Source organism: Temnothorax curvispinosus, unplaced genomic scaffold (assembly GCF_003070985.1).
Source record: "Temnothorax curvispinosus isolate PA1 unplaced genomic scaffold, ASM307098v1 QBEX01008203.1, whole genome shotgun sequence".
In the NCBI taxonomy this organism is placed as follows: domain Eukaryota; kingdom Metazoa; phylum Arthropoda; class Insecta; order Hymenoptera; family Formicidae; genus Temnothorax; species Temnothorax curvispinosus.
The window spans coordinates 111,200-138,011 of record NW_020217983.1 but is presented as its reverse complement, the minus strand read 5'-3'; the positions used below and the strand labels follow the sequence as shown (position 1 = coordinate 138,011).

General features: G+C 39.8%; 4 protein-coding genes across 4 annotated transcripts; 2 read left to right on the top strand and 2 right to left on the bottom strand.

The window, feature by feature from the left end:
- Window positions 1–22: 22 nt before the first annotated feature.
- Window positions 23–4,580, bottom strand: LOC112457743. The gene is made up of 5 exons (XM_025020958.1): window positions 4,567–4,580; window positions 3,703–4,262; window positions 3,138–3,483; window positions 2,440–2,452; window positions 23–79 (listed from the first exon to the last, which is right to left on the bottom strand). Exons 1-5 carry the CDS (start codon window positions 4,578–4,580, stop codon window positions 23–25), a joined length of 990 nt encoding a protein of 329 aa, XP_024876726.1.
- A 1,592-nt stretch (window positions 4,581–6,172) lies between these two features.
- Window positions 6,173–10,928, top strand: LOC112457736 (protein SMG8). The gene is made up of 15 exons (XM_025020947.1): window positions 6,173–6,289; window positions 6,442–6,586; window positions 6,661–6,935; window positions 7,064–7,294; window positions 7,399–7,592; window positions 7,677–7,780; window positions 7,937–8,130; window positions 8,198–8,437; window positions 8,669–8,872; window positions 8,949–9,058; window positions 9,127–9,285; window positions 9,365–9,575; window positions 9,678–9,980; window positions 10,089–10,268; window positions 10,675–10,928. The coding sequence occupies exons 1-15, from the start codon at window positions 6,249–6,251 to the stop codon at window positions 10,784–10,786; spliced, it is 2,703 nt and encodes a 900-aa protein (XP_024876715.1). The 5' UTR covers window positions 6,173–6,248; the 3' UTR covers window positions 10,787–10,928.
- Window positions 10,929–11,024: 96 nt separating this feature from the next.
- Window positions 11,025–15,700, top strand: LOC112457737 (protein brambleberry-like). The gene is made up of 9 exons (XM_025020948.1): window positions 11,025–11,599; window positions 11,673–12,074; window positions 12,576–12,761; window positions 12,837–13,059; window positions 13,145–13,441; window positions 13,647–13,859; window positions 13,998–14,228; window positions 14,309–14,621; window positions 14,700–15,700. Exons 2-9 carry the CDS (start codon window positions 11,694–11,696, stop codon window positions 14,848–14,850), a joined length of 1,995 nt encoding a protein of 664 aa, XP_024876716.1. The 5' UTR covers window positions 11,025–11,599; window positions 11,673–11,693; the 3' UTR covers window positions 14,851–15,700.
- Window positions 15,701–15,990: 290 nt separating this feature from the next.
- On the bottom strand, window positions 15,991–18,406 carry LOC112457735. Its single transcript, XM_025020946.1, has 5 exons — window positions 18,256–18,406; window positions 17,880–18,039; window positions 16,825–16,933; window positions 16,646–16,762; window positions 15,991–16,404 (listed from the first exon to the last, which is right to left on the bottom strand). The coding sequence occupies exons 1-5, from the start codon at window positions 18,404–18,406 to the stop codon at window positions 16,243–16,245; spliced, it is 699 nt and encodes a 232-aa protein (XP_024876714.1). The 3' UTR covers window positions 15,991–16,242.
- Window positions 18,407–26,812: the final 8,406 nt, after the last annotated feature.

The following is a 26,812-nucleotide window of genomic DNA, read 5'->3' as shown; positions in this document are numbered from 1 at the left end:
GCATTGTGTTGATAAGACAAACTCAACAGTTGTGTCTGCTGAACGCGGCCAATATCTGGGCGAACAGTACTGTGTCGACCTGTGTACACAGAATTCACATCAGAAATAATATGCAATAGTATGTGCCGTGCTCACCACGTGTTCCAACATTTATTTTCGTTCATGATCTTTTTTATTTTATACAGAAAAAATCAAAACTGCTTTGTTGATAAACAGTAGTATGAAAATCGATAGAAATTAGTTTTACTGATTAATTTTTTGATTTAGTTCCGAATTAAACTTTCGGTAGATAATTAATTCTTTTTATTTACTGTGTGATCTTTTGTGCAACTTATCGTAAGATCGCTATATCAAACCCAAAACCTATATCAAACAATAAGATCTTGATACATTAAATAAATAAGAAAATACATTTTGAAAAATTTTAGTCATCTAAAAGCGTAAACGTTAAAGTGTAGCAAATTCAAATTTTGCAATTTTTTTTTGGTGCACGTGTGAACGTGTGTATGCCGTATATTCTTCTACCGTGTGAAACACAGTACCACGTGGTGGAACATGTTATAACACGTGTATCGGAAAATGAGATAAAAATACATTGAGTAAAATAAAAAATACATTTCGGAAAATCTTAAACCCATTTTGTACAATAACTGTAAGAGTATGCGGTAAGAGAGCATTACTAGCAAGCAGTAAAAGTTGACCAAATACAATCGATTATTCTTGAATTGTAAAAATCTTATTAGTCAGTAGCTTACTGCTTACGCGTCTTACATCTACTCTCTTACGACTATGTCATTTAGAAACTAAGCGTAAGTCTGGCGAATGTAAGCGATCTAAATTGTGTAATTTTTTTGTTCTTTCTTTTGTGCTCGTGCACGTGTGTGCCACGTGGTAGTAGAAGAACACAGAGCTCCCGATATTTTAGATTTATAAAAGAACATTTTTTCTACATTAACAAAATTAAAAAAAGTAACTGTTATTTTCTTTAAAATAATTAATTAATTATTTAATAATGATATTCAACACACACATGCAAACTATGTAATATGTCAGTATATACTTAGCAATGCGAATGGAAGCAAGATAAACTTATTGTTAGATTATACGTATAATCTTAACGCTATAATTATAAATATGTATGATATTATAATGCATTTTAGCATATGCTAAAAAAGAAAGGATTATTTTTCTTCATATTTTTTGTCTTCTTTTAGACAGACAATATGTGTGCCACTTTATTATAAAAGTAGACTCCATGATACAACTAATACAAAAATTGTGCCGCTCTATAGTGCGGCGAGACAGTGTCGTGTCTTTTGATCCCGTTTTTATAATACTGTTTGTCAAATTTTAAATACGAGAAACAGATTCCATCGAATGCCATCTATCGAATACTTTGAGATGCAATATCTGATCTAATTATATATGTATAATCTTATATGACTATATATAGGTTCATATATGATTATATTATGCGCTCTATATATGGGTATGTAAAACTTATATCTGTTCATATCTCATTTATATATGTTTATATATATATTATATATGTTTATATATGTTCATATACTGTCAGATATGAATATTTTTTCTCGGGTTATCTGTCAGCCTTGTGTTGGTGATTCGTATTTGTTTAACGACAACGCTATATAAGGGCCAAAGCACATGACAGTCATAAGCGGGGAGCACACACTTCTGCACAACGCATATTGCGTAAGCATAAGAAAATTGATTGGTCCATACACATGTGCATAAGGAAATAGACCAATCAGTTTTCTTATGTTTACGTATTATGCGTTATACAAAAGTCTGTGTTCCCCGCTATATAGTCGTGGACGTAAGTAACGCACAAGCTTTGGCGTATCCTGATTTGTCAGGTCGAGGACTACGACTGTCGTATATTGCTACTGTCGCGAACATAAAACTGACTGAAATATACTTCGTCAATCATCTCTATTGTGAAAGTTCGTTTCATTTTAATGCCGCGAGCACGGATATGTATGAGATCGTCGTCGTCAAAATCTGAAAACAACCGAAAAACATGGATTAGTATCCGGGTGATTTGAAGAATTTATTCGGAAGATGTCACGAGATGACGAGTACTTACCGTAGTGTAGAAAGGAAAAGACAAGGTAAAGAACCTTCCTGCGGTAAGTTTGCAAGGTATCCTTGCGCGTGCTACTATAATAGGCAGATTAGAATCCCGTGGGAAACGTTGCCACTCCAGATTATGCGCTATCGTTCCAATGTTTTCGCTCTTTGTCGGCCGCGCATAAAAAATCACGTTTTATTATTAAATAAAAAAATATAGAATTCTTATATATATTTCTTTGTGAGTTACCTTTTCGATAATGCACTCGCTAAGATAGCAATATATAAAAATGTAGTACAGCATCGTGAACATGTATAAGATGGTCGTAATAATATCGTTAACATTACCGTGTTGAACGTGCTGAAACAAAAAATGTTTTATTGATGTTTATTCTTTTCATATCATTCAATAATACACATTATAATACATTCGTAATAACACCTATAATATTTTGAATATTAAACTTGTTTAATTAGAAAAAGAACCGGTATAAATGTCCATTACCAAAATAAGTTCGCGTCCATATAAAATTTGCATCATCCAATATGACAATAACTGTAAGAGAAGAAAGTCACGAAAGGACTTTTCTATGATGCCCACGTAGCTGAAATTAATAATTAATTACTGTCGTTGTCAAAGAATTATTCCGCATGATTCTTATGAGAAAAACGTCTTCGGTCACTACAACATATCACAAATTCAAGCAAATTGACCGAAGACGTTTTTCTCATAACAATCGTGCGAGATTTTTTGAATAAAATTTAGGAGAATTAAGACACTTTCTTTAATTCTAGGACTATACATACACGATCAAAAATTTCAAGTCACATTCTCGGAAACATTGTAACATTTTTGAAAATTTCTTTTTATTTGAACAAAATTAAAATCGAACGGAATTAAAATTAGAACTACAGATTTAATTTTTAATTATGCAATCATATTTCACACAATGCATGTGGTATTCGCCCGGAGAAAAAATCTCCCGAAAAATTGTCAGTTCGAAGTCTTGTAATCCCGTGATAATCTCTAATCTGTTTCGATTTACCTTAGAATATGCACGTGTAGTTTGACGATGCACGAGAGGCAAGCGCAGTTACGCGCGTTCTTCGTGTAACAGTGTCTGATGGAGCCGTCATATTGCTTAAGGGTTGCGGCGAGTACGTCGAACTGTCCACACGCGTGGAATACGATGATGTACAGGAAGCAATCCACGGTGGCAAATGCTGTGGTGCTAAAGAACGTTGTTAACGACTGCACGACGTAGAGTATCTCGTACACGGGCGACTCTTTTTCGCGGAAGGGATAGAGCCCTTCCTGTGGCAGGGTTCTAATCGTTGCGTTCCAGACACCGTTATTGCGCCACATATTCACGACCGGTGTTAACATAAATCCTAAAAAGCACGTTCACGTTTAATTAAGTCTATCACCTAATAAAGAAATGGATTGGTAATCGGTTTAGCGAAGATTGCATTTACTTCGCAAACTTGTAGCTGGATAATACGAGAAACGCTTGACAAATCAGAATACATAAAATATAATAGAATAAATCGTCTAAACTGAATTGTATAGTTTAGATGGTTTTTACATTACTTGATTGTTCAATTTCTTACCCATTGTCGCCAGCATCAGAAGCATAGTGCTAAGTATGCTGAACCGCCTGCCTCTTTTAGCGTAATAGATCATGATTTGTCGGCTCCGCTTCGCCAGGTAGCGATAGTTCGCCCAGTCGGCGGTCATCGTGTAGAGAATGAACCGGAAGTTCCTGGCCATCACTTTCATGAAGACGAATCTCGCCAAGAGCGGAATTATTGGAACTGTACCGAGGATCTCGTGCATCACCGAGTTCCAATCCGTCACCGTGTAAAGCACGGAGTATGTTTGTACAATCGCAGGGAACACGGTGAGGACGATCAGTATGAAGATCGAGCCGCACTGTAAATTGCAGAGGAACCACGTATCCTGTGGCCAGAAGCCCAGTAGCCGCATTCCATAACGAATTATCGCGATGGCACGATCAAAGCTTCCGATCTCTTCTACGTCGTCCGGTTCTGACGGTTTCGGACGAATGATCCGGATCATCATGCATCGATCTCCACCGTTACAATAATCGGCTTCGAGCAGTAATCTCGAATGGTACTGGTTGCTAAATAGTACTGGTGATCTCGAGTGCCTTTAATAACAATTGCGAATAGTATTATTAACAATTGAGATGCGATTGATAATTAATAAATAGACGCCGCTGGCGTAAACTGATACGATTTGGTTGAATGGAATTTTCAGTTAAGTGAAATATATATTTATAAAAAACGACGCTAACGATTTTTAAAAATAATTTTAACCAACATTGGATGATCTTTATAGCTTTAACATTCCTGCTAACGTACTGGCAATTTCGACTGATGTGTTATCAGTTTTATTCGTTCGTTTTCCTATTTGAGAATTCATATTGTTCGTCGACCTATAAAATAATCAACCTGTAATAGGGCATCTTCTAATAAATTAGCTAATTTTTCTTAATTGTTCAATAAATTGCCCGTCATATTTACCTGTCATTTATTTAAAAATGGTTTGCGCTAATTTGCGATTAATAATAACTCCATGAAATGTGCGAATATTATTACCGTGCGGATAATCTGTTGACAAGAATATTACCATTGTGGGGATGTGACCGGATAATCAACTTCTACGATTATAATCATTATTTTAAATACTAATTGCAAATATAAATTCAATTATTATTTCTAAATCTATACTAATTATTAGCGATAATAATTTAGATAGAAAAATGAAAATATATACATATGTATAGTTACAAAAATAGATATATACATAAAAAATATATAAATATAATGTAATATTATAATCACTTATCGCTTCCTTTTTGCAACGAGTTTATAGTTCATTTCAAAAATATCTTCATAACAATATGTGAAACTTACACATTGCAAAAATACCAAACGTGTCATTTATCAATGAAAGTTCGTTTCATTGAATGCGAGCACGGCTATGTATAAGATCGTCGTCATCAAGATCTGAAAACATACCGAAAAACACGGATTAGTGTCCGGATCTGAAACATTCGGAAGATGTCACGAAATGACGAATACTTACCGTAGTGTAGCAAGGGAAAGACAATAAGGTAAAAGAAACCTTCCTGCGGTAAATTTGCAAAGTATTCTGCTTGCGCGTGCTACACTATATAATAGGCAGATTAGAATCCCGTGGGAAACGTTGCCACTTCAGATTATGCGCTATTGTTCCAATGTTTTCGCTTTGTCGACCGTCGCATAAAATCATATTTTATTATTAAATAAAAAAATATAGTATTCTTATTTGTGAGTTATGCTTTTCGATAATGCACTCGCTAACATTATAGCAATATATGAAAATGTAGTATACATAATATGGTGTCGACCAGCTGTAATAGGGCATCTTCTAATAAATTAGCTAATTTGTCTTAATTGTTCAATGAATTGCCCGTCATTATTTACCTGTCATTTATTTAATCGTTGTGTGTGCTAATTTACGATTAATAATAACTCCATGAAATGTGCGAATATTACCGCGTGCGGATAATCTGTTGACAAGAATATCACCAATTAATTGCGGGGATGCGACTGGATGGATAATCAACTTCTACGATTATTCATTATTTCAATAAATATTTGCAAATACAAATTCAATTAATACTTCTAAATCAACATTAATTATTAGCGATAATAATTTAGATAGAAAAATGGAAATATATATATGTAATATATATAGTTACAAAAATTATAGATAAATATATGTATATAAAAAAAATATAAATATATTACATATTTATATATAAAAGATAGGTATATATAATTTTTAGTTTTTTTTATCATATTTCGATTCTGGGGCCCGATTTTCTAACGAGAAACGTATGCGCAAACTCTGCTCTAACAGAAAGGCTGCAAATTGATTGGCTATCAAACATTTTTTAGCCAATAAGCTTGCAGCTTTTCTGAGCTTAGAACAGAGTTTACGCATACGTTTGTCGTTAGAGAATCGGGCCCCCCTGAAGCAGGTAGCACTATAGGTGGGGGAAAGTTCTCCCTTCCCCCGAAAGTGGAACCTAACCCTAACCTGTTTGCGACTCCGTGACACTGTGTTGAATGTAAACAAGCTCACAATGCGTCCGCATAAATTCAAACTTCCTTGTGACGTGGACAGGTAAAAAATTATATGTAAAGAGCGAGCGACATATTTTGAAATCAATATCCAAGATCGAGGTCTTGCATAATAACAAATAACATTATCTTTATGAAAGATATCTTTTGCCTATGAAAGAAATAGCCTGTGTTGACCTGTGCTGTTCTCTTTAGCTTTTCGCAAACCGACAAGAAGGTGGTGATTGTCTCGGTGTTTGGTAAGTCTCAGTATCGAGCAAAGGGATGCAAGATGGATATGCTGAGTTCTATACTCCAGCTGAACCTCCTGGATAAACCGGAGATGGATCAACAGTCCTGGGTGAGATATCTTCTTTAGCTCTTTCTGACTTCCTAAAAAATAATATTCTAATTCTACATGTTCTTTTTTAACAGTGTGAAATTGAAGGATATTACAATCCTAAGGAGAAGACAGTTTATCTGCATTTAAGAGGCTTCCTTGACGCTCATGCAATTGTAGCCGAATACGATAAGTTCACGGAGAAGCAGGACTGCAAGGACTTTCTTAGTGTTTGGGCACACATGAGAGACAAATATGCAAGAGCGCTCCTAGTGCTGTTTCATATTTCTCATGTGATGGTACTCACTCATCCGACGCACATCTTCGACTACAGTTATGTACATTTATTCCGTGCTATGGACATAGTCAGGTTAGTATTAGATTTATTATTTTCGGTTAAGTTAATCATCTTTATATTGAGAACAAATATATAAACAAATAAAATTTACATTCGATTTTTTTTTCAATGAAATAATGATTGTAATGCTTTTATAATAGGCAAAAGCTTTCCCCGCAGCTTTCCGATGTGTTAAGTTCCATTCCTAGTCTACCCAAGGATTGGATTTCGAATGTCAGGCCCTGTTCACCGCGGGTGTTATTTTACTTTGAAACCTGTCCTGCGGTATTCCAGGATCCGAACAGTGAGGCTAATATCAAAAAGCTAGAGCATTCCCTTGAGGATCAAATTTACCATGTGTTAAGAAAACATAGGATTGTTACAAATATCAGGTATGATAAAATAGGATTGTTACGAATATTGAGTATAAAATTAACATGATTTTTCTTTATCGCAAATCTAACAAAACATTGAAACCACTTTTCTTTTTTCGTAGCTCGAATTCCTTGTTTGCAATACCAGCTAATCAGGAATTCGTGTATGTGCATACCGGCAATACAGACTCAAGGGACATGTTGGGTTACATGGCGAGAAAGTTAATACACAGCTGTAAAGCCAGTTCCAGTAGTACACCGAGAAGTCTCACTAGTCTGGATCCACCCAATATCGCGGTGGAGGACACCGAAACTGGTAAGACTAAATGAGACTAAAATGGATGATGCTAAAACAAGAGCGATGTAACATGTGAAATATAATTCTTATGTACATTTACAGAGACTCATTCGTTTAGATCGTTTTTACAACAACATATAAATTTGGCTTTTGCAAGAGGATTTGATGATAACGTCAGTCGACATTCCATACCAGCCCATTTTGAGGTGATTAAAATTTTGAATTGTGAAATATATCGTTAATTTAATGCTAGATCACGCTAAATAAGTTTAGTAATCAGTTAATTAATATTATACATATTAATTAATTAATATTAGTATTAAAGTAACCTCTCACGCCTAAAAATGAGTGACACTTTCCAGGTACCTACTTTAAACATATTCTGCCAAGTAGCGAACAAAGTTTTCGATTATTTTATTCATGGAACGGACAAAGAGCTGTCGACGCTTCATAATTTGTTGGATACCGACGTGAAGTTCAGTAAGAGCCGATGTAGCAAGGTACTTCCAAGAGCTTTACAAGCGTATCAAGAGAACTTGCCGCAGCATTATACAAGGTAAAGCTGTTTGAGATGATCGAAATTCACGTCCACATCACGTTCCGAGCAAAATGATGGTTTTTAGAGCGTATCACGAGTCGAAACTGGCGCACGCGATGACAGTCTTCGAAATACACGCCCGTGGTCCGTTGTTCGAGGAGTTCAGTGAGAAATTGCAGGCCGAGTGTGACAAGCATTGGCGAGCCGGCAGGCAAATGTGCGAGGTGTTGTCGCTCACCGGGCATCCTTGCACGAATCCTGTTCATAGAGGAGGTAGCGAAGGTGCGGGAGGTGGGGAACAAACTGAGCCCAGAGAGGACGACAGGTATGTTTTCTTATATATGGAGGAGTAAAAGCCATAGTGATGTATATATAAGTCAAATTTTTAAAAATATTATATATTATATAGATTGCATCTATACACACGAGTCAGTATTTTAAAAATTTTTATTTAACCACTATGGCTTTTGCTCCTCCATATATAATGCACTATTCATATATATTCTTACATAAATATATTATTTGCAATATTGATTGTCTTAATTTTCATTTATAGCGAGCTGCCTGTCAGAGAGCATTGCAGCGGCGTTAGATATGTGTGTGCTTGTAATTGCGGTAGGATCCAAGGCTCGAGGGAAGATCCCTTCAGTCTGAAACAGGCGAATTACGAATATTTCCAGATGTTAGCGAAACAATGCGGTTGCGCGCAATTGGAAAGCGTACAGTTTCCCGTGTTTCAACCCAGCACACATAACTACAGGTAAAGCGTTAATGCTGCTGAAGATTTCTTCGATGGACAGTACTAATGTGCTCCTTTGTTTTTCTTTGTCTCTCAGAGCGGCGCAGTTATTTTCAGCGACGAAACGTCACGATTCCTTCAGTCGCAACGAATCCTCTACGCCACAAGAAACGCAAGCTTGCAGTTTAGGAGCCGATACCCTGAATGGCAAGTAACAGTGTCGATAAAAGAAGCGTCCTTTTAATAAAACGTTTAATTTAATGAAAATATTGCAGATGAAATTACAGAATACGGTAGCGGCGGTCAATCGCCGACAGCGAGCGATCCGATAGAAGGAGACATTCCGAGATTGAGCAGTAAGACAAGTTTGACGCCGAGCGACTCACACAAAGTTGTTATAGAAATCACTAACAGCGATGCGGAAAACTCGAAAGGTATTTCGTCGCTACAAAAGTTTGAACCTAGATATAAGATATTTAATCGGAAATCTATATGGATGTATACGTGTTACAGACAAATCTCTAGTAAGACAACCATCGACGACGGAATATCTGCCTGGAATGTTGCACACCGAATCACCGGCCGGGTTGCTACCGCAATTCTCCAGTTGGTCTTTAGTATGCCTTGGACCGAGCAGCCTTTATTCTCACAATTTGGGACTGCAGCATCAGATCGGGATGTTCCCTACCTCCGCGTATCTGCTACCGTGGGACGTGACTGTCAGGTGAGGAGAAAATGTCGTAACTTCTGCACGTATGCGGAGTAGCGCCTTCAACGTTCTCCGCGGAAAGGATTTTCTAAGAGGGAACAAATACACCGGCCACAGATTGGAGCATCAGAAGGAACGGAATCCGCTGTGGCCATTGGTGGGCGATCACGGGGGTTACTGTCCCCGAGGCAAGAACTTCCAGAACATAAACGTCATACGTGCCCGTAAGTCGAAGGGCAAGGAGTTCGTGGTGAAGATATTCGTCGGGGTGGAGTACGAGTGTCCGCGCGGGCATCGATTTATGGCGTCCGCGCCCGACAAGGTGCTGAAGGCGACCGGAAGCGGCATAGTGAAGGACAGCGGGAACAAGGTGACGTCCAGCACGGCCGACATGCCGCTCTACTTTCCTTGCCCGTGCAGGTTCGTGGAATATGATTGTGCTCGACTTGAAGTCCACGTTAAAGTCCACGTGACGTAAATCTGCTCGACAAACAAATACATTTCCCTTTCGCCGTCTCTTTCTTTCAGGCATACCAAGCCCTTGATCGCCCAGCTGATGAGAATCCACGTGGTGACGCCTAAAGCGCCGGTGCACGTCACGTTGAATCCTCGGGTCCAACCTGGGCCCCCGCCCTGCCCTATATTCGTCACCGGATGCGAGGAGCCGATCAAGCTTTCCCAGAGCACATACTGGGTCTTAAGATTACCGTATCCTTTTTTATAACGAAACTTTGTACACATTTGTATATTTTGAGTGCTGACAACATGCAAGTAAGCTAACAATAAGTTATCCTGCACTCATTAAGGGCTTTCTTTATAATTAATATATATAATTGTATAATTATAGTATAATAATATGGTTATATTATAATACTGACAACGCAAGTAAGCTAAATTACACTGCATTCATCAAGGGCTTTTTGTACAATTGATATATATAATTATAATATGTAGATATTATATTATAGTTATATTACAATAGAATAATATAATTATACTACGATTAACATATAGTAATATGATTATATCATAATATAATAGAAAAAGGGAATCCTTATTCGACTCTCTTTCTCTCTTCGATAGTTTTGCATAATTTTCTTAACAAATTCCAAAGATACGTATACATGGGCGAGAAAGGACCGTATTTGCCGCCCAAGGAACAGGTGCCTCCGTCGCACGGGCGTTTGCTAGCCGGCATGTATGGGATCTGCGAAGTCGTCAAGTGAAGAAAAGACGACGCGATGTTGAGATATTCCGCCGTGACTCAGATGACCCGTGGACAAGTGTGTTGAACGCGCGTGAACTATCGTGTGTTTTGAAATACTGTGCATTGAAAATAAAGCAATTTGCAAATTTGTTTATTCTCTCGACTCGACTCTCGAACTCTCGACCCCTCGCAAATCCTAACAAGGCCGACGATTGGTCGCTTTCAAAATGTTCAGTGCGCCACGTGCGCCGCGTTCGCCCTCGCGATTGGCCCAGCGCCCAACCGTCTCGAAAAGAACTTTCTTCGTCTCGAGCGAGTTGAACGCGCGGAATGACAGTGATTTTCGCGCCGCGAATCTCGAAGGCTTCAATTTCGTTCCAGCGAGACCGACGCTCGAATAAAACGTGAATCTTGCGGTGACGAGTGAGCGCGACGACAAGCCAGGATCAAAATACGGCGTGGCACGTAACGTGAGTGTGATCGCGGCGGGTAACCTCGACCGCCATTTGCGCGTTTTAAACGGCGCAGCCGTTGGAGCAGCGCCGGACGAAAACACGTGCGTCACGTGCGTGAAAAGCGGTTGTCATCGCGTTTGAATCCGCGAAACGGACTTGTGCCTGCCCGTCGCTCGACACCGCGACTGCCGAGTCAGGCAAGAAGAATCTCTTGAGTTTTGGGTAAATTTTCCTTTCGTTCGCGAAACCGTGACGTGGACAACGGTCACGGGACGGACTCGAGCCCGTCTATTTTTAGTGGCGCGATTTTGCAACGTTTTCTTCGACGGGAACAGCTGACCGTGCATAACTTATTCACCGCGGATCGTCAACCCCAGGTAATCGACGTGCGTTTCAGCGTTGAATCAATGCGGAGGCTTGAAAGTGACGCACCAGTTGCTTCTCTTTCAGGATTAATCAATTTGCTGCGAAATGGAGAGCAGGCTCCTGCTGGTGATGCTTGTCCTGTCTCTTGAATGTAACATCGGAAGCGCATCCGTCCTAGACTGGCTATGGGGAACGAAAGCGAGCGATGGGAAGGATGCGAGTGTTATGGTCGCCGACGGCGTGCCCCTGATCTCGATCCCTTACGAGTCGATGACGGAAGACGAGAAGTTCCTCCAGGAGGCCGCCAAGTTCACGGATATTCAGGTGTCCTCGCCGTTGGAGACGTGTCAGCATAAAGTCATTATGAAGATCAAGACCACGTGCTCCGACATGACCGAGGAGGAGCTAGCCAAGCTAGGCGTCAATCTCCTTAACTGTCAATCAGCAGTTGAAGGCAGGAAGATGTTCCCCTGCACCGAAGAAATGGTGCGTACTTTTTGTAAAACGCGCAAAAGACTTGTTGTATTCATTACGCTGAGTCGACGTTCCATTAGTTTCATAAAATCTATACAGGAGTAATTGAATTATATGTATAACGTAGAAAGTAAATTTTTTGTTAGATTCTGCGACTTTCTGAGTGCTTGATGCTCCAGCATGCCTAGCAGTGCTTTATTAATTAAAACTTACCGATTTATCATTTGCTAATAACACAAAAGAATAGATTACGTTAGCATTAGAACAGGATATATGTCGGAACCCTTCACGGATTGAGGGGGTAATGCTGTTCAATGCATTCCATGCCTGTTCAAACCTGCACACTTCCCCCTCCCTTTACTTTGGAAGACCTCCCCAAAGCTTATGGTTTCAGTCGCTTAGTGTTCACTGTACTATGGCATTCAAATTGCCTTAGCCACAGATTTTATCGCATAAACTCGTAACTTTGTTATGTAAGTATAAAAGCATGATTTCTGTTTTTCATTTTTTTAGTCTCTTAAGCAATGCACAATCGACATGGATGCTGACATGTGGAATGCGTATCACTTAATAAGTAACAGAGCGAGGGCGATTTGTTACGCAGCTCGAAATACACAATTTCGTGCTCTTACAGACTTAACAGTCAACAAGCTGATGCAGTCTGCGCATTACCAAATTAAGGCGCTGGATTCCTTAAAGGTAGTTATACGTTCCTTCAGCGTGGTTTAACAATTCGTTCTAAATGGAGGCATTATATTAATTTTTATTAAACAGCAAGGCCAGTATCGTCTTGAAGAACAGACAACGGAAGCTCTGTCATCATTAACTGAAGGAAACAAGGTGCTTCTGACACAGCAAGAGTACTTGAAGGACGCACAGACGACAGCTCACAACCTTGTAACAACAAATCTGAGAGAGTTGTATAATGAAAAAGCGTTAATACGATCTGGCCACGTTCAACTTGCTGCCATGACAGAAGAAATAAAAAATAAGTTGGGTTAGTAAACAAAACTTTTTATACATATTTCTTTTGTACTATTATACATAGAGTGTCCTCTAAATATATTTAACGTGTTCTTCAGAAAAGGCGCATAAGGATCTCGAGCAACAGAGCGTTGAACGTGAAGAAAATCATAAGGAGGTATTGGAGGATTTGATTAAGATACAAGAACAAGCGCAAATGATCTGGGAGAAAATCGAGCGTAGCACTAATCGCATACTGGAGCATCACGAGGAAACTATCCGTCAGTACGAGCAAACGATGCAGATGCTCGCGCAAATTAACGATACCATCCAGTACATTTGGAATCTCACTAATACAATGCGCACAGAAGTAGACCAAAAATTGGGATGGATTACCAACTACATCGGCGATACCAGTATGTCATTACATAAAATATATTTGTCGTACGAGAGAACGATTCAGTTTAACAGTTACGTGAAAAGATGCAAATTTTGTTAAATTAATTACATTATATTACTTAGTTACGTTGATTGTGTTATGTTGCAAATTCTCGTACAGATTAGAATAAGTGGAGATATATCAATAACGCTACACATCCATACTTACTTCCATATTTTCAGGTGAACAAATGCAAAGAGCGTATCGCACATTTTTACACATCGTGTATCTATTAGTGGCGATGATAGTCGCCGCGTTTTTACAAGCGCCGTTTTTAACCAGAGCTACTATCATGGGCGTTGTGCCGGCGAATCTTTTTACCTACTTGAAACACGGCATGGAGGCCTCTTTAGATTTTACATCTATGACGGTGCTAATATTCTTAATCACCGCAAGTGAGTACCATGGATGTCGAAACGCGTGATAAAATGTATCTTAAATAAATATAGAAGGCGAAGAAGTAATCATGATATAAAATACTTTATCTCGTATTACATCAGTTTACGTTTGACGCATTTATTTCTTTAACGCAGTGCATTTCGTAATGCTGGGAATACAACGTATGATCGGACCAAACATCTCGGAAGCGAAGACGGAGCTAATTAAGCTGGTCCATCAAAAAGACTATTCGAATGGCGTTGCGTACGACAATGCACCGTCATCGCATTCCAATTCCGTGCCGAAAATGCAGCTGCACACGAAATTAACGAGAAATGTGCAGGAATTTTACTATCTCATTGTTTCGCAAATAAATCATTATAAAGGTATTTCTCCGGTTTAAGACTGAAATTGTGCGAAAGAAATCGAGTGATGATCGCTATACCATCTAATATAATTTTTCCAGAGAAAATTAGTGTCATGTTAGAGACGATCGCTTCGTGGGGTGGACGCAATTTAAATGCGCACGAGGAGCTCTCTTGTTCGTATCAACCATCGAGGAAGAGGCATGAGGACATCGTTCGTAACGGATTGCAATTCTCGAGTTACATGTCGAACGACCTAACAGAGTGCGATTCTTCCAACGGCACCATAACAGTGCCATGGCAGCCCCAAGACTGTTCCATCATGGGTGATAACAATCATCATTATCCAAACGATTTTGATGATACAGATAAATCGTTTGAGCATCTTCGGTGTACGTGGTCACGAGCTAAGAGGTGAATAACTTGCAAATCAAAAGTTAAATTATTTTAAAAAAGGATGAATCGCGTAATGTAGCTAAGAAATATTTTCAGTGGTACTCCAACATTGCTGAAATTCCCTTGTATGGGAATAACGAGAAATGGCAGGAGATGTCGGGCATTCGCTTCACCCGGATGGAACTATTGCTACCATCATTCTACGGGCATGTCTGTTAAGAGTGACCATACTGATCATCTTGATTAATCGAAGAAGGATTAATAATTGCGAAATAGTTAGTAGATAATATTTATATATATATAATAGTTGCTATAAAATTTGCAACGGGTATTTATTTTTTATTTTATATATAGTGTACGTTGTATTTTAACGAGAAAATAATCCCAGAGAAACAAAAAACCCGTGAGAAAAAAGTTTGCGAAAAGATCATTAATTAAATATGGTAAAATAATTTGTATACATTTTGTAATTTTGTAAATAACGTTTCACGTTTATTCGATAATAATACAACAGTAATCTCAGGTATCACTTTGATCTTGATAATATTTTTGAATATACATGTTTTAATGTTGGTATTAAGTTAATTTATATGACTTGTATTATTTGATTATTGTAATTTAAGTATATTTCTATGTTAAGATACCACCTGCGAACCTTCAAAAACTCTGATGTTTTTAATAGTATTTCGGAACAAATTTCAAGAACAAACTTTCTATAATTTTGACCGTTTGAGCCTGAAAATATACGAACAGTTCAAATTGTTCAATTTGACCTCAAGTCTAAAATGAAATAACATTTTCTCTCTATAATGAATAATATTTTCGCTCGAATTTCTCTTAATGTTCAAATTATTCCAATAGCTTTGACTTAGTCAAATTGATCGATTATTAGCTCCGAACATTAATATTTTTACTTTGAACTATTCGTACAATTCGATCTCACAATTTATTAACAAATTTTTTGTCTGATCGTTAATAGAAATAGAAGGTTCCTCTCAATGATAAATGTATAATCCATATTTGAAAATACGTAATCTCCTATCTTTTCCATAATAACGGATAATAATAATAATAATTGGTTCTGCGTTTAATGTAAATGATATTTAATATTTATAGGTTACAATCTACTATTTTATAAGGATATTTCGAGTACAAACTTATGATATAAATGATCTTATAACACTTGTATAAAACTCTGTAATTATAAACATAAATTTTTATTATAGATGTAAAAAACTTGTGGTTTTTCAAACTTGCATTGGTCCTCGCCGAAGAATCACAGAAATATATGTATAAATTTTGAGGAATTAATGTATTTTAAATACAATTTCATATATGTGTATTATATGTATAATATTAAATTTATTTTACAAAGTTTATACATAGGTACATATAAATTTTGAAATAAATTGATATCTATATATACACATGTATACGTGTATTCATAAATTTACATTAGGCAATTTTTGGCGTGACTCTGGTATAAGCAATCAAAGGGTACCAAACTGCACCAGAACCAATATCAGCCACGGATAGCAACTTTGGTATATGTACCAAACCATATCAAACGATCGCCAAAAATCGTCTATTATTATATAAATGTTTGAAAAATCACAAGTAAGTGGCGTGGCTTGTTTCATCAACAGACTGCCATATTGAATTGCGTGCACACAGCATCATTCGTCAGCTCCAGAAATTTCGCGTGTCTGTCGAGACCGGCTCCCACTACCAAATTGTGCAGATTGCAGTAATTCGCGCCGTAATCGAATATCATGAACCATTCGTTTGAAACAGAATCGGCCTAAGATCATATTTTTGTTAGTCAAATATTCGGCAACTTATACTTTAATGTTTTACATATAATCATCGAAAGAAATATTCGACACGTTCTTTAATATAATCGAAGAACGCGTCGAAGCATTAATGCGATAGTAGTGAGAAATCCCGTGTAATTCAATGCATTATATTTTGTAATATCATTAGTTTTATTACTTTTATTATTTATATTGTAGAATAATTTTCATGTTTAATTAAAAGTTTACCTTAGCAAGGCATGTGTTGTTCATCTCCTCGAAGATGATCTCGATCCTCTCAAGTGACTTCAGATTCGACGTCTTATGCGTCGCTCTGATTATGTTATTCTCCACAGGTATCTTAAGCTATCGTGAGATACACAAGTTACGTTATCAATTCGCGTTTGAAAATCAGATTGTACTCTCACCGTATATAGACAAGCGCCGCTGCGTTGTCGACAAGCGTTCCAAGAAGACCAATTCGTTATCTGGCGTCGGAATTTCTGCATCACATACGCGCATGGATCGTCAAACTTCCTAGAGTTGAAATATATAATTATCTTTAAAAGGTACTTATATATAATATATACTTAGTTCGATAAGATATTTAAAAACCCAGAAATCGTTTCATTTTTGTATATTTTTATCAGAATTACTTTGTTTTAATTTTAGTATTTATAAACTGCGATTTATTTCAACTTGACCCTTTAAGCGCACCCATCTCTCTTTGTAATTTAGTAGTATATTTGATGTACTAAATTTTTTCCCGTAGAATTATCAGTTCTGACATTTCTACATACTTGAGTAATAAAATAGCGAGCGCGCTACGCCGGCCGGCGCGGCGATCCGTTCTCGTGGAAAAGCGCGGATCGTATATTTTTCGGGCGGTGTCGTCCCGGCCAAAGCAAAATATACGAGCCCCACGTTGCGCCGACGATATTGAGTTTCCCCTGTGTATATAACGCGTCACGAGAGCGGCGGGGACGTCGCTTCAAAAGAAACTTTTCGAAAGCTCTAGTCCTCGTAAAAACGACGCGACGATCATTCGCGTTAGCTATTGCCCTAGGATGAAAGGGATCCGATCTCCCGGTGCTTGAAAGAAAACGATAACGGCAGCTGTGGCGGAATGTAAATCCGTCCGAAAAGCTCTGGAACCTGTTCGTAAAAATGCCGACATTATATTTCGATGGCAAAGTGTTCGGTAATTAGCTTTTGATGAACGGCGCGTCGCTCATTCGCGAAAAAACGATGAAATTCGGCTCTACGCGATGTTTCTCTGACGATTTTCGAACTTTTAGCCTCTTGAATATCGCCACAACCATGTCTCGGAAGCGTCAAAGTCCCACACAAAAAGTTGCCTGGCAATGAGTTTAAAAAGAGCGGATAACAAAGCCATCAAATGTTACCTATTATCTGTTTTTTTGAAGCGCGATTTATCATTCCGATTTATCATTCGTTTGTATCATAATGTGTATATAATTACCATTTAACAATGCAGGAGGCATGCAGAGGATATGGGAACAGCATCCCGCCGATTACCAAGCACAATAAGATGGCCAGCATCCCAGCGAGGCTGTAAACACAGTACTTGCATCTTCCCTTGGACGACCCGATCGTTAAAATTACCGGAGGCTTGTCGTCCACTGTGCAAAACAATTAAAAAATAAATCATCAAATGAGACAAAACCAAAAGGAAGACAGGCTAAGACAGAAAAAGAATAAGATACCGATCTTCGCTTAAAAATTCGATTTTGCATGATGCTTTTAAGTCCCACTTAAAAATGTCGATTGGAGAAACATTTCGGCGTGCAAATGAATGCGCACTGCGGTTTTCAAAGAGAATGAAAAAGGAAGCTAACCATTTTGTTTCTGTGTGACAGAATCATCCTGCGGCCTTGCCGATGATTCTCTGGTGGTGTGGCGAAAATAATACGGAGACGAGCCAATCGTCACGTTATCTCCGTGCGCCGACATCCCGGTTCTCCTGACGCTCTTCAACGACCGGACCATATTACAGATCGATCATCTTTCACGAGAGGAGCGGCAGGAAAAAAAAGGTACGCTCGTCCTTCCCCGAAATCTGTCTCTACGCTGAAGGCAGACGACTGTCGTCCCGCGTATTTATTACATTGCACGATTGTTTTCACAGAGAACCTTTTATGCGTGGAATCGATTCTCTCGCACCGCTCGATCCTGTCCGGGAAAGTCCAAGGAAGGTAGTAGAAAAATTAAAAAACAAACACAGTAAAAAACGTCCGGAAAGTTCAAGAAAGTTGTTGAGATATCGAAGAAGGCCGAATAGAAGAGCTCCTCCGCGGAATTATATCAGTAACACGCACTTAACGGCAGCTTCCCACGCGCGTAAATCGGTTGACTTTTTTTTTCTTATAAACCTTTTTTTACGACATCCCGATGACGCACGATGGACTTCCCTAATGAATACTATCCGCTAAAACGCGTACCATAAATGTACCCGGTCTGGCTACTACGCTTTTTTTTCTTTCTCTCTTTTTTCTTTCTCGTTACAAATAGTCATGCATCAACTCTTTGACTTCGAAGACGCGCGCGATTGGACATAATATTGAAAAAATTACATGATAAGAATAATTAATATATTTAATAATTAAGAAAGATATTTTTAAACAAATGTTTAAGTTTGAAAATTAAAGTGCTTTATTTTCCAAGATAATTACCGACTTAATTCAACTATTTTTTCAGAACGCTGACGCGAATTTTTTTATTATGGCGAATTGTATCGGAGTCGTGGTTTAAAATGTCGCCGGTCATGTCTCGCGGCGTGGAAAGACATCACGGTTGTATACGAGACGAGAGGAGAGACGACTTGACAGCTGGCGGTGACGAGAGATCCGGTTCACACGACGTCCCTCCCTCTTCTCGTCTTCACGAGAAGGCCAGGAGCTTCGCGAAGAAACCGAGTCTTCTTGTAATTCTCCATTCTTTTTGCGCTTTTTTGTTTATCCGTCGCGCAAATGCAGGGAGTTATTCTCAAATTTTGCAGCTTTAAAATGCATCTTTTTTCCCCGCAGCCCTTACTATATCATAAGAGATACTCGTGTATTTCTGTAATTCACGGATATGAATCAATATTGCTAATTACAGTAGGAGTAACAGAGCTAGTAAACAGAAAGATACTGTTCTCCATTCATTCCTCTTCTCTGGTGACCCACATTCGCAGAAGTATTACATATCCCACCTCTTCTGCGTTCTTCCTTTTTCTTGTCGCGATCGCATTGCCATTAATTATATTATATCTTAAAAATCTAAATTTTTTTAAAATTGTCGACGACCAAGTTGAAATATAATTAGGAACAAAGTGGAACAAATTAAGAGACTGCAATTTACAATACATTGTGACGTAAATTTTTGCATAACTTCTTCATTGCTTGCACAACTTTCACGATAGAGTCCATAGTTGCTTCTCGTCGGCTCTTTCTCTCGCGAACCAATCGGCGCGCGAGTCGAGGAGGAAATAGACGATACGACGGTGACGACGGGCGTCCCGACGCTTCGCGTCGACGTTAGATTCCATTTTACCCTTCCGCTCGCGCCCGCCGTCGTCGTGATGCTCCTTTTCGCGGCACGTCCGTCGCTCTCTCGTCCACGTGCAACTTGACAGCCATAAAGACGGGCCGCTCCACCGACATCTGGCTTGACGCGCGCACTTTGTAGTCTCCTACCTATGCGTAAAAGGAGTCTCACGTCATCGTCAGCCTTTGCCGGCGCACGGAGATTGACAGGGCGAATCGTTGACGCCCTTCCAGGAGCCTCCGCGAAAGATATACAGAGTATCCCAAGACGTTACGCCGCGATGACCTTTGTCCGCGTTCGCGAATCCTTCAATCTTGACTTTGAATTGGATTTTCCCCCTTAATAAGAATTTTTGTGAAACGTATTGTGAGTTAAAGAAGATGGGAAATATATAAGTTCTGTAAAGATCAAAATGACTAGAAAAAAATCGAGCGTTTACTTATATTTTTATTTTTTAATCTTCTTTTGTTAAAAATTAATTTATTAATTAATGATTACTTATAACGTGTACTTAATTAATTGAAATTTTATTTTGCTGAACAAATAAATAAAAAAATGGAATAAAGGAAAGCTTAAATATTTTATGAATAAATTTCTGACTTCAAGAGTTACCATAATTCCAGAAAATAGATTCTTATCGATGTCATCTAATTTTTCGCCCATTTTTTACAGGGTTGAAGGACCGGATGGCCGCCTTTGAGGGTCGGCGAGAGCGGTTCTTTTGGAGTTTCCGATAAAATGGAATCAGACGCGTATAGCGGAAGAAACGAAAGAAGGGATTCCTGCACACGGGACTCTCCCTAGAAATTTATAATTCGAACCGCCTGTCGGCAGCTAATTTCCTGTTCGGGGAGGCGTGTCTACGGCCATAACGCTTTCTCGCGGTTAACCTGGACGGTTGAGAATCTCCGATGATTCGGTCGAGGGAGAAGAACGAAGAGAGGGCGAGAGAAAGAGAGAGAGATAGAAAAGGAAAGCTGCATGAACTCGTGATCTTTCCCTCTCTTCTCTTCGCACTTTTTTCGGAAACGGTGGTCGCAAAGCAGCTGCTAGCTGCTTCAAGCTGTACGAAGAAATGATAATGAAATGACGAACGTCGCCGCAGTCGTTAAGAAGAGCGGCACTTAGCGGTCCCTTTATTTAATACTTTAAAGGTATGTCCGCATATTCCGTTCACGTCTCTCTTTTCTCTACGCAAAGATTAATACAACGAAAATTTTAATTAATAGAATACTTTGAGTTGATAATTAAGCGCGCACCTCAATTAAAATAACAATTAGAACATAGACGTAAGCGAAGATTTCGATGCATGATTCTATCCTGATATTGAGAGGCTTAATTAAGGTGATTTTTCAATTAAGCGTAATGACACTCGCTGCTAATTGCGCGAGTTTGATAGAATCGAACACACACACACAGTCAATTTATTTCACGAACATGTAACGCAGAAATAAACGTTCTCCACGTGGAGGAAAGGAGGTCGCTCTCTCTTCATTAACACATACTTCATCGGTGACGCTTAATGAATCGGGCGTTCATATATCAGCTCGCAACAACTCGCGCAGTGTTTTTTCAAGAGGCTCAATTTATCTGCGTTGAAGTGCGACGGGGGTGGAGGAGAGAGGGAGAAAGAGAGAGTGAGAGAGAGAGAAAACCATTCCATGAGGAAACCATTTTCGGTGTCCAAATAAGAGGGTGTCATCCGCGACATTGGCTGGCTCCCTCAAGCCTTTCCGCGGGCCAATCGCAAGTCGGCACCAGCAATAACCCTTTTTTTTCTTTCGATGGGTGTCTTCCCCCTCCTCGGAAAGACGAGGGGTGACTTTTTTTGTGCCCGGAATCCGCAACGGGGGAGTTTCGACGATCGCATGACGGTCGTGTGACCCTTTTCTCGCGCATCCCTCGCGGGAGCGAGGCTGATCCTTCTTTTTCTCTTCATCCCCGTTTTCTTCTTTGTCCCTCTTTGACGGAAACGACGGATACGCAATCGGGGGCGGCGCTTCGGTCTGTCCAAACGAGCCGCCGCCGCCGTCGTCGCGTCGTCTCAGTCGCGATCCTCGCACCGTACTTCCGGTAGAAGGCTGAGGCGTACAATTTTTTGGAATGGTTTTCTCTCCAACGCGTCGTAAATTATCCGTTGTAAATTGTCCCGCACGAGGGCCAAAAGGGAACGAGGCCCACTGATTTATCTCGACTGCGCGAAATGCATCAGCTCAACCGAGTTGCATGTTTTCTAAAATCAAAGATTTTGTTTTATTCAAATTTTAGGAGTCTAGATATTATATACATACATAAAAAATATATTTTTTTTTGCCTGTTTTTATATTTTTACAAGTTTCCAAAAATAATTTAGTGGAGAATTGACGCGTTCTCTTTGACATATCTTAAAATATTAACAAAAAGCATACAACGTTGACACACCAGATTTATATACATAAAAAATTCCTGCACATATATTCTTTTTATGTGCGAGTATATTTGTCTTAACGATTGCGCGGAAAGCGTGGGTCCCGAGCGGAGGCTTATATTCGGCGAACGGTTCCGGTCCGATTTCTCGCGGTTCTCGCGCGCGTCCTTTTTGTTCCCCACAACGAAAACGCGTGTAAGCTTTCCTTGGCACCGTCGCGTCGAGCGCATCGACGCTGTCGACGGGACGCGTCGAGCGCGCCTATTAGTGGCTTTCGCGGTATCGTAAAGTAAATCCCAGGGAAAAAGAAGAAGTCGCGGGTTCACTCTTTACGATCACATCGTTCTCGCGGGCGCCGATACGGCCCGCTGATAGCCGTGGAATTCTACAGCTTCCACGTTCCGATCTATTTTAACGGCAGCGATGGCTTTATCGTTCTGTCGCGCATATCTTCCGATATCGGTTCGAGTCAATCACGAGGTAAAGTATTTATCGTCGAGTTTGATAGCGTCGGGTGTAAAGTCCGTACCTCTGCAGAGAACCGTCGATTTTCGGATCTTACTAAGATTTCTCTCGTTTCTTCGGAGAAACTCCGTCAGCTTCTAATATTTGCATCTATAATTGACTTACATCCTTTAGATATATTTTGCGACTTTTGTACAGTATGATATTTAGAAACCAGACGGTTAATTAAGTCAGTCCTTTAGTTTAAATTGAAACGACAGGAGCGCGAGACCGCGCCGGTCATGTTTGAGGAATTTTCATTCACGGATCGTTCGTTAGTCGTCGTCGCCGCCGACTGAACGAACGCGACGGGGGTTGCGCGACACTTTTCTGGCAGGAAACGTAATATCTCGGGGTGGACGCGGGGAGATACGCTCGATTATATGAGCTTTCTGTCGCGCCGGCGCCAGCGGGGCGAGGGCGACTCTCCTTCTCGAACGAATACTAAAATCATCCACCGTGTGCCAAATTTCGAAGCCGAAAGGAGCCGGCCGCAGGCCCGACGGTCTCTCGTTACACATCCGTGGCCACGGCGCATTTAGCGCGGCTGCAACAAAGTCACGAGGGGCACGAGAAAACGAGAACTCACAACGCGTTTAGGTACTTCGCGAAAACTCAGATTGAAATTATACATCCAGCGCGCGGAAGAAATGACAGATTTATTTTAAAAAATTTATTTACATTTATCACAAAAAACTAAAACAGGAATAGCTAAAATTAAAATTGAAATGTTAAAAGTATATTTTAAATTTGAATTTGAGTTTTAGTTCTTTCAATAAATTATAATTATAAATTTGAATTATATTACATATATATTTATAACGTTAACGATGCCAAAAATTGCCGACATAGTGTGTTCAATAACAATATACTCTAGTTACATCACTAAAAAATTGACGTTTGTAAAGGACATTTTAGAAACGCATATTTTAACATTGGCGATAATTATAATATTTTGCATAAATCCGCGCGCTCGAAAGCAGAATGCAAAACGTCGCTCACGGTGATCGCTCGTACCTCGTGTTCCTATAAATTCTCGCAAATTATAATGGGCATGAGGCCACTTAGGCCGACGGCGGCCAACAGCTGTTTCGGTGTCGACGAGACGCGGCAGCCGGTAGCGCCTGTCCTCCGCGTGTGATCCTCCAGCTCTCTGTAACCCAGCCAGCGTCATGCACCAAATGTGCAAGTGCGGTGCGTCTCGTCGGTGACACCTGCTTACAGATGTTCCAGATACCGTAAAACGATGCCGCAGCCGCGCCTCCGAACGGTGCTGCGATCAGCCCCGCATAATTCACGATCGTTCAGCACCTCTCCTGTAAATCTCTGCAGCTCCCTCGCTTGCCAACACGTTACGCGAAAGGGTGCATTCGTATAAAATATGTCATTTTCTGGCAATTCAATCTGATAACGTTATTTTTAAACATATTCCTATAATTTATATCTATATCTATATATTCATATAACATATCTAAAAATATATTCCTTTCAAAATACTTTCGTTTTATGATAAGCCAATATACGTATAACATGTATGTTTACGAGATACATCTTTTCTCAAATATTATGATATCTTTTTCAGCGTAATTTTAATAGCACAACTATTAAATATTTAAATATGCACACAGTTGTTTAGGTTTACAAAAGGTGACACTAATTTTTACATTTTCAAATAAACAGAAGAGAAGCTATGGCGCTGAAGACACCATAGCTAAAGGTGGAGCTGCAGGTAAACCGGCAAGTATTATAGGCGCACCTGACCGATCAGAATAAAAGAAGAGGAGGTACCAAAAATGGCGCAGTCGTCGAGTTCTCAAATGAAACTCGACTGAAATTCATCGTTTGATGCAATTTGGACGGCCCGGAACTATTTGTCGCTCTTTCCTATTATTGTATACGAGATCATGTGAGCCAAGCGCTTCCCTCGCGCTCCATCCTTTTATTTAATCGTTCATTCTCATTTTTCAGCTTGACTCCATTTTCCATCGAGGTCCGTAGATCAGTTTCTCGTGCTCATTCCTGGTACGCCGGCAAAAGAAAGATTGCGTTTCGCTCATTCGTTCGTGCGCAGCCGGGGGAACATCCTGAAAAAGCATGGCAGCGATTAATCTTTCATCGAGAGCAGCTCCGGTATCCCTACTGTGGATCCGCCGGGGTTCCAGTAGCAAAAAGGAAAAAAATAGGGGGCACGCTTCCTTGATACGTGGAAAAGTGTCGCGTGTTCTCGCGGCGGTCGTCCTCGTGTTCCGGGAACCCCAGGATCATTTGTTGCCGGACAACTCGACCTCCGACCTACGGAGTGCCGAAAAACCGGCGCGGCGGCGCGAAGTCACCGGAGCACGCATAGAAAAAAAATGTACTCCGATACCGTCATTACCGGCTTTGTCCTCGGACCGCCGCCAAGGAAGCGACTTCTACGAGGCGGAGCTCGGAGCTTAGTCCTGAAGAACAGTTGGCGAATCTTTGCGACGGTATCCGCGCCGGTGATTTACGAGCATCGAGATCGTGTTCCGAGGGACGACGACTGGCGAATCCGACCCTAGCTTTGTCCCGGCACAAGAGACGATATATTTACGCGCTTTCTGGTACTCTCATTTCCCTCGATCCTTAATTATTGGTTTTCACGGCAGGGTGGACACGGCGCAGCGAACGTTACTTTTCATATGTAAACCATTGTAAAAAAATTTTTAGTTTTAGTTTTTTTATTATTATATACCTATATACAAGTTTTGCCTATAATATATATCTACATGTTCTGTGATATATCTGCCAGAATTTTGCCTACGAATTTCTCAGTTTAAGTCGAGAACTAGAATCTGATTCTCATTAATAAATAATTAATAATTTTCTAGTTTTTATGGTTCATTCGAGATCCAAACCTCGGTCTCTCGCGTCGTGTAGACCACTGGCGGGATGGTGGCGAACGGAGGGCGAAGGGCTGAAGCGTTATAAAAACGAGTTCGCCACACACCGAGCCGTAACGTCTATTAAGAGCCGGCATCTTCGATCTGTTAGGGCACAGGGCGGACAAAAAAGGTCCCGCGGGATGCACCCGATCCCGCCGCCATTTCTGCCGTCGTGTCCGCGATGGCGGGGGAACTTAAAACACACAGAATTAACGCGTCTTCAGGGGGGTATAAGACCTACGTCAATGGGTCACGGGGTCCGTGGGCCGCGACGGTTGCGACCGTCAACTGTCGACAAAAAAGGGGCCTCACGGACAGTCCCGTGGGCCTGTCGGGCTCCCTCAGCTGGAGGTCCCATCCGCGTGAGTTTCCAAATCCCCTCTCCGTTAATATTCATTACAAATCTTTTTTTTTATAATGTAATTAAAACTTTTATCATAAATTATTCTCAAATTGCATATTCCATCCGTATTGATACATTTTCCAGCTAGCAAAGTGACGTCAAGTGATGTCTTAATAACGTCTTAATGACGTCTGTGACGTCAATAAGACGTCTTATTTAGACCTCATCTTTGCTACTTGGGTTGTTACGTCAATTTTCATAAAATATTTCGTACGGTATTATACACGAGATATTTCTCTTACGTCGGAGACGGCGATTGCATAAGCGTTTATATTTAAACATAATGTTTATCATTTATCGAATAAATCATGATTTCAATTTCTCCTTTTCCGCTCGTTATTCTTTTTCCTTCGCTTGATTTTCACTCGAGGAAAGGAAACTCGTGTTTCTGAGAAGATATATCCTTGAAGATTCAGATTTAAGGGATAAAACATGTGTATATATATATATATATATTTATCTTTGTTGTTTTTCATGTATAAGGTCACTGTTATTCTTCCATTTTCTCTTCCACGTAGGTTCATGTCCAAACTAAACCGTTAAAGGTTCGAGATAGCATCTGAGGGACGAAAGAAGGTAATCTAGGTATTGTCCTTTATTTATACTTTTTAAGAAGTTTATCGCAATCTTCGGATTTTCAATATATT

Coding starts and splice junctions, on each gene's coding strand:
- LOC112457737 (XM_025020948.1), top strand. CDS start 11,694: ATGGAGAGCAGGCTCCTGCTGGTGATGCTTGTCCTGTCTCTTGAATGT. Junction 14,229..14,308: donor GCAAATAAATCATTATAAAG/GTATTTCTCCGG, acceptor TAATTTTTCCAG/AGAAAATTAGTGTCATGTTA. Junction 14,622..14,699: donor ACGTGGTCACGAGCTAAGAG/GTGAATAACTTG, acceptor AAATATTTTCAG/TGGTACTCCAACATTGCTGA.
- LOC112457736 (XM_025020947.1), top strand. CDS start 6,249: ATGCGTCCGCATAAATTCAAACTTCCTTGTGACGTGGACAG. Junction 8,438..8,668: donor GAGCCCAGAGAGGACGACAG/GTATGTTTTCTT, acceptor TTTCATTTATAG/CGAGCTGCCTGTCAGAGAGC. Junction 10,269..10,674: donor TACTGGGTCTTAAGATTACC/GTATCCTTTTTT, acceptor CAAATTCCAAAG/ATACGTATACATGGGCGAGA.
- LOC112457735 (XM_025020946.1), bottom strand. CDS start 18,406: ATGGTCCGGTCGTTGAAGAGCGTCAGGAGAACCGGGATGTCGGCGCAC. Junction 16,763..16,824: donor GCGGCGCTTGTCTATATACG/GTGAGAGTACAA, acceptor ATCTCACGATAG/CTTAAGATACCTGTGGAGAA. Junction 16,405..16,645: donor ACAACACATGCCTTGCTAAG/GTAAACTTTTAA, acceptor ATATGATCTTAG/GCCGATTCTGTTTCAAACGA.
- LOC112457743 (XM_025020958.1), bottom strand. Junction 3,484..3,702: donor TCTGATGCTGGCGACAATGG/GTAAGAAATTGA, acceptor CGTGCTTTTTAG/GATTTATGTTAACACCGGTC.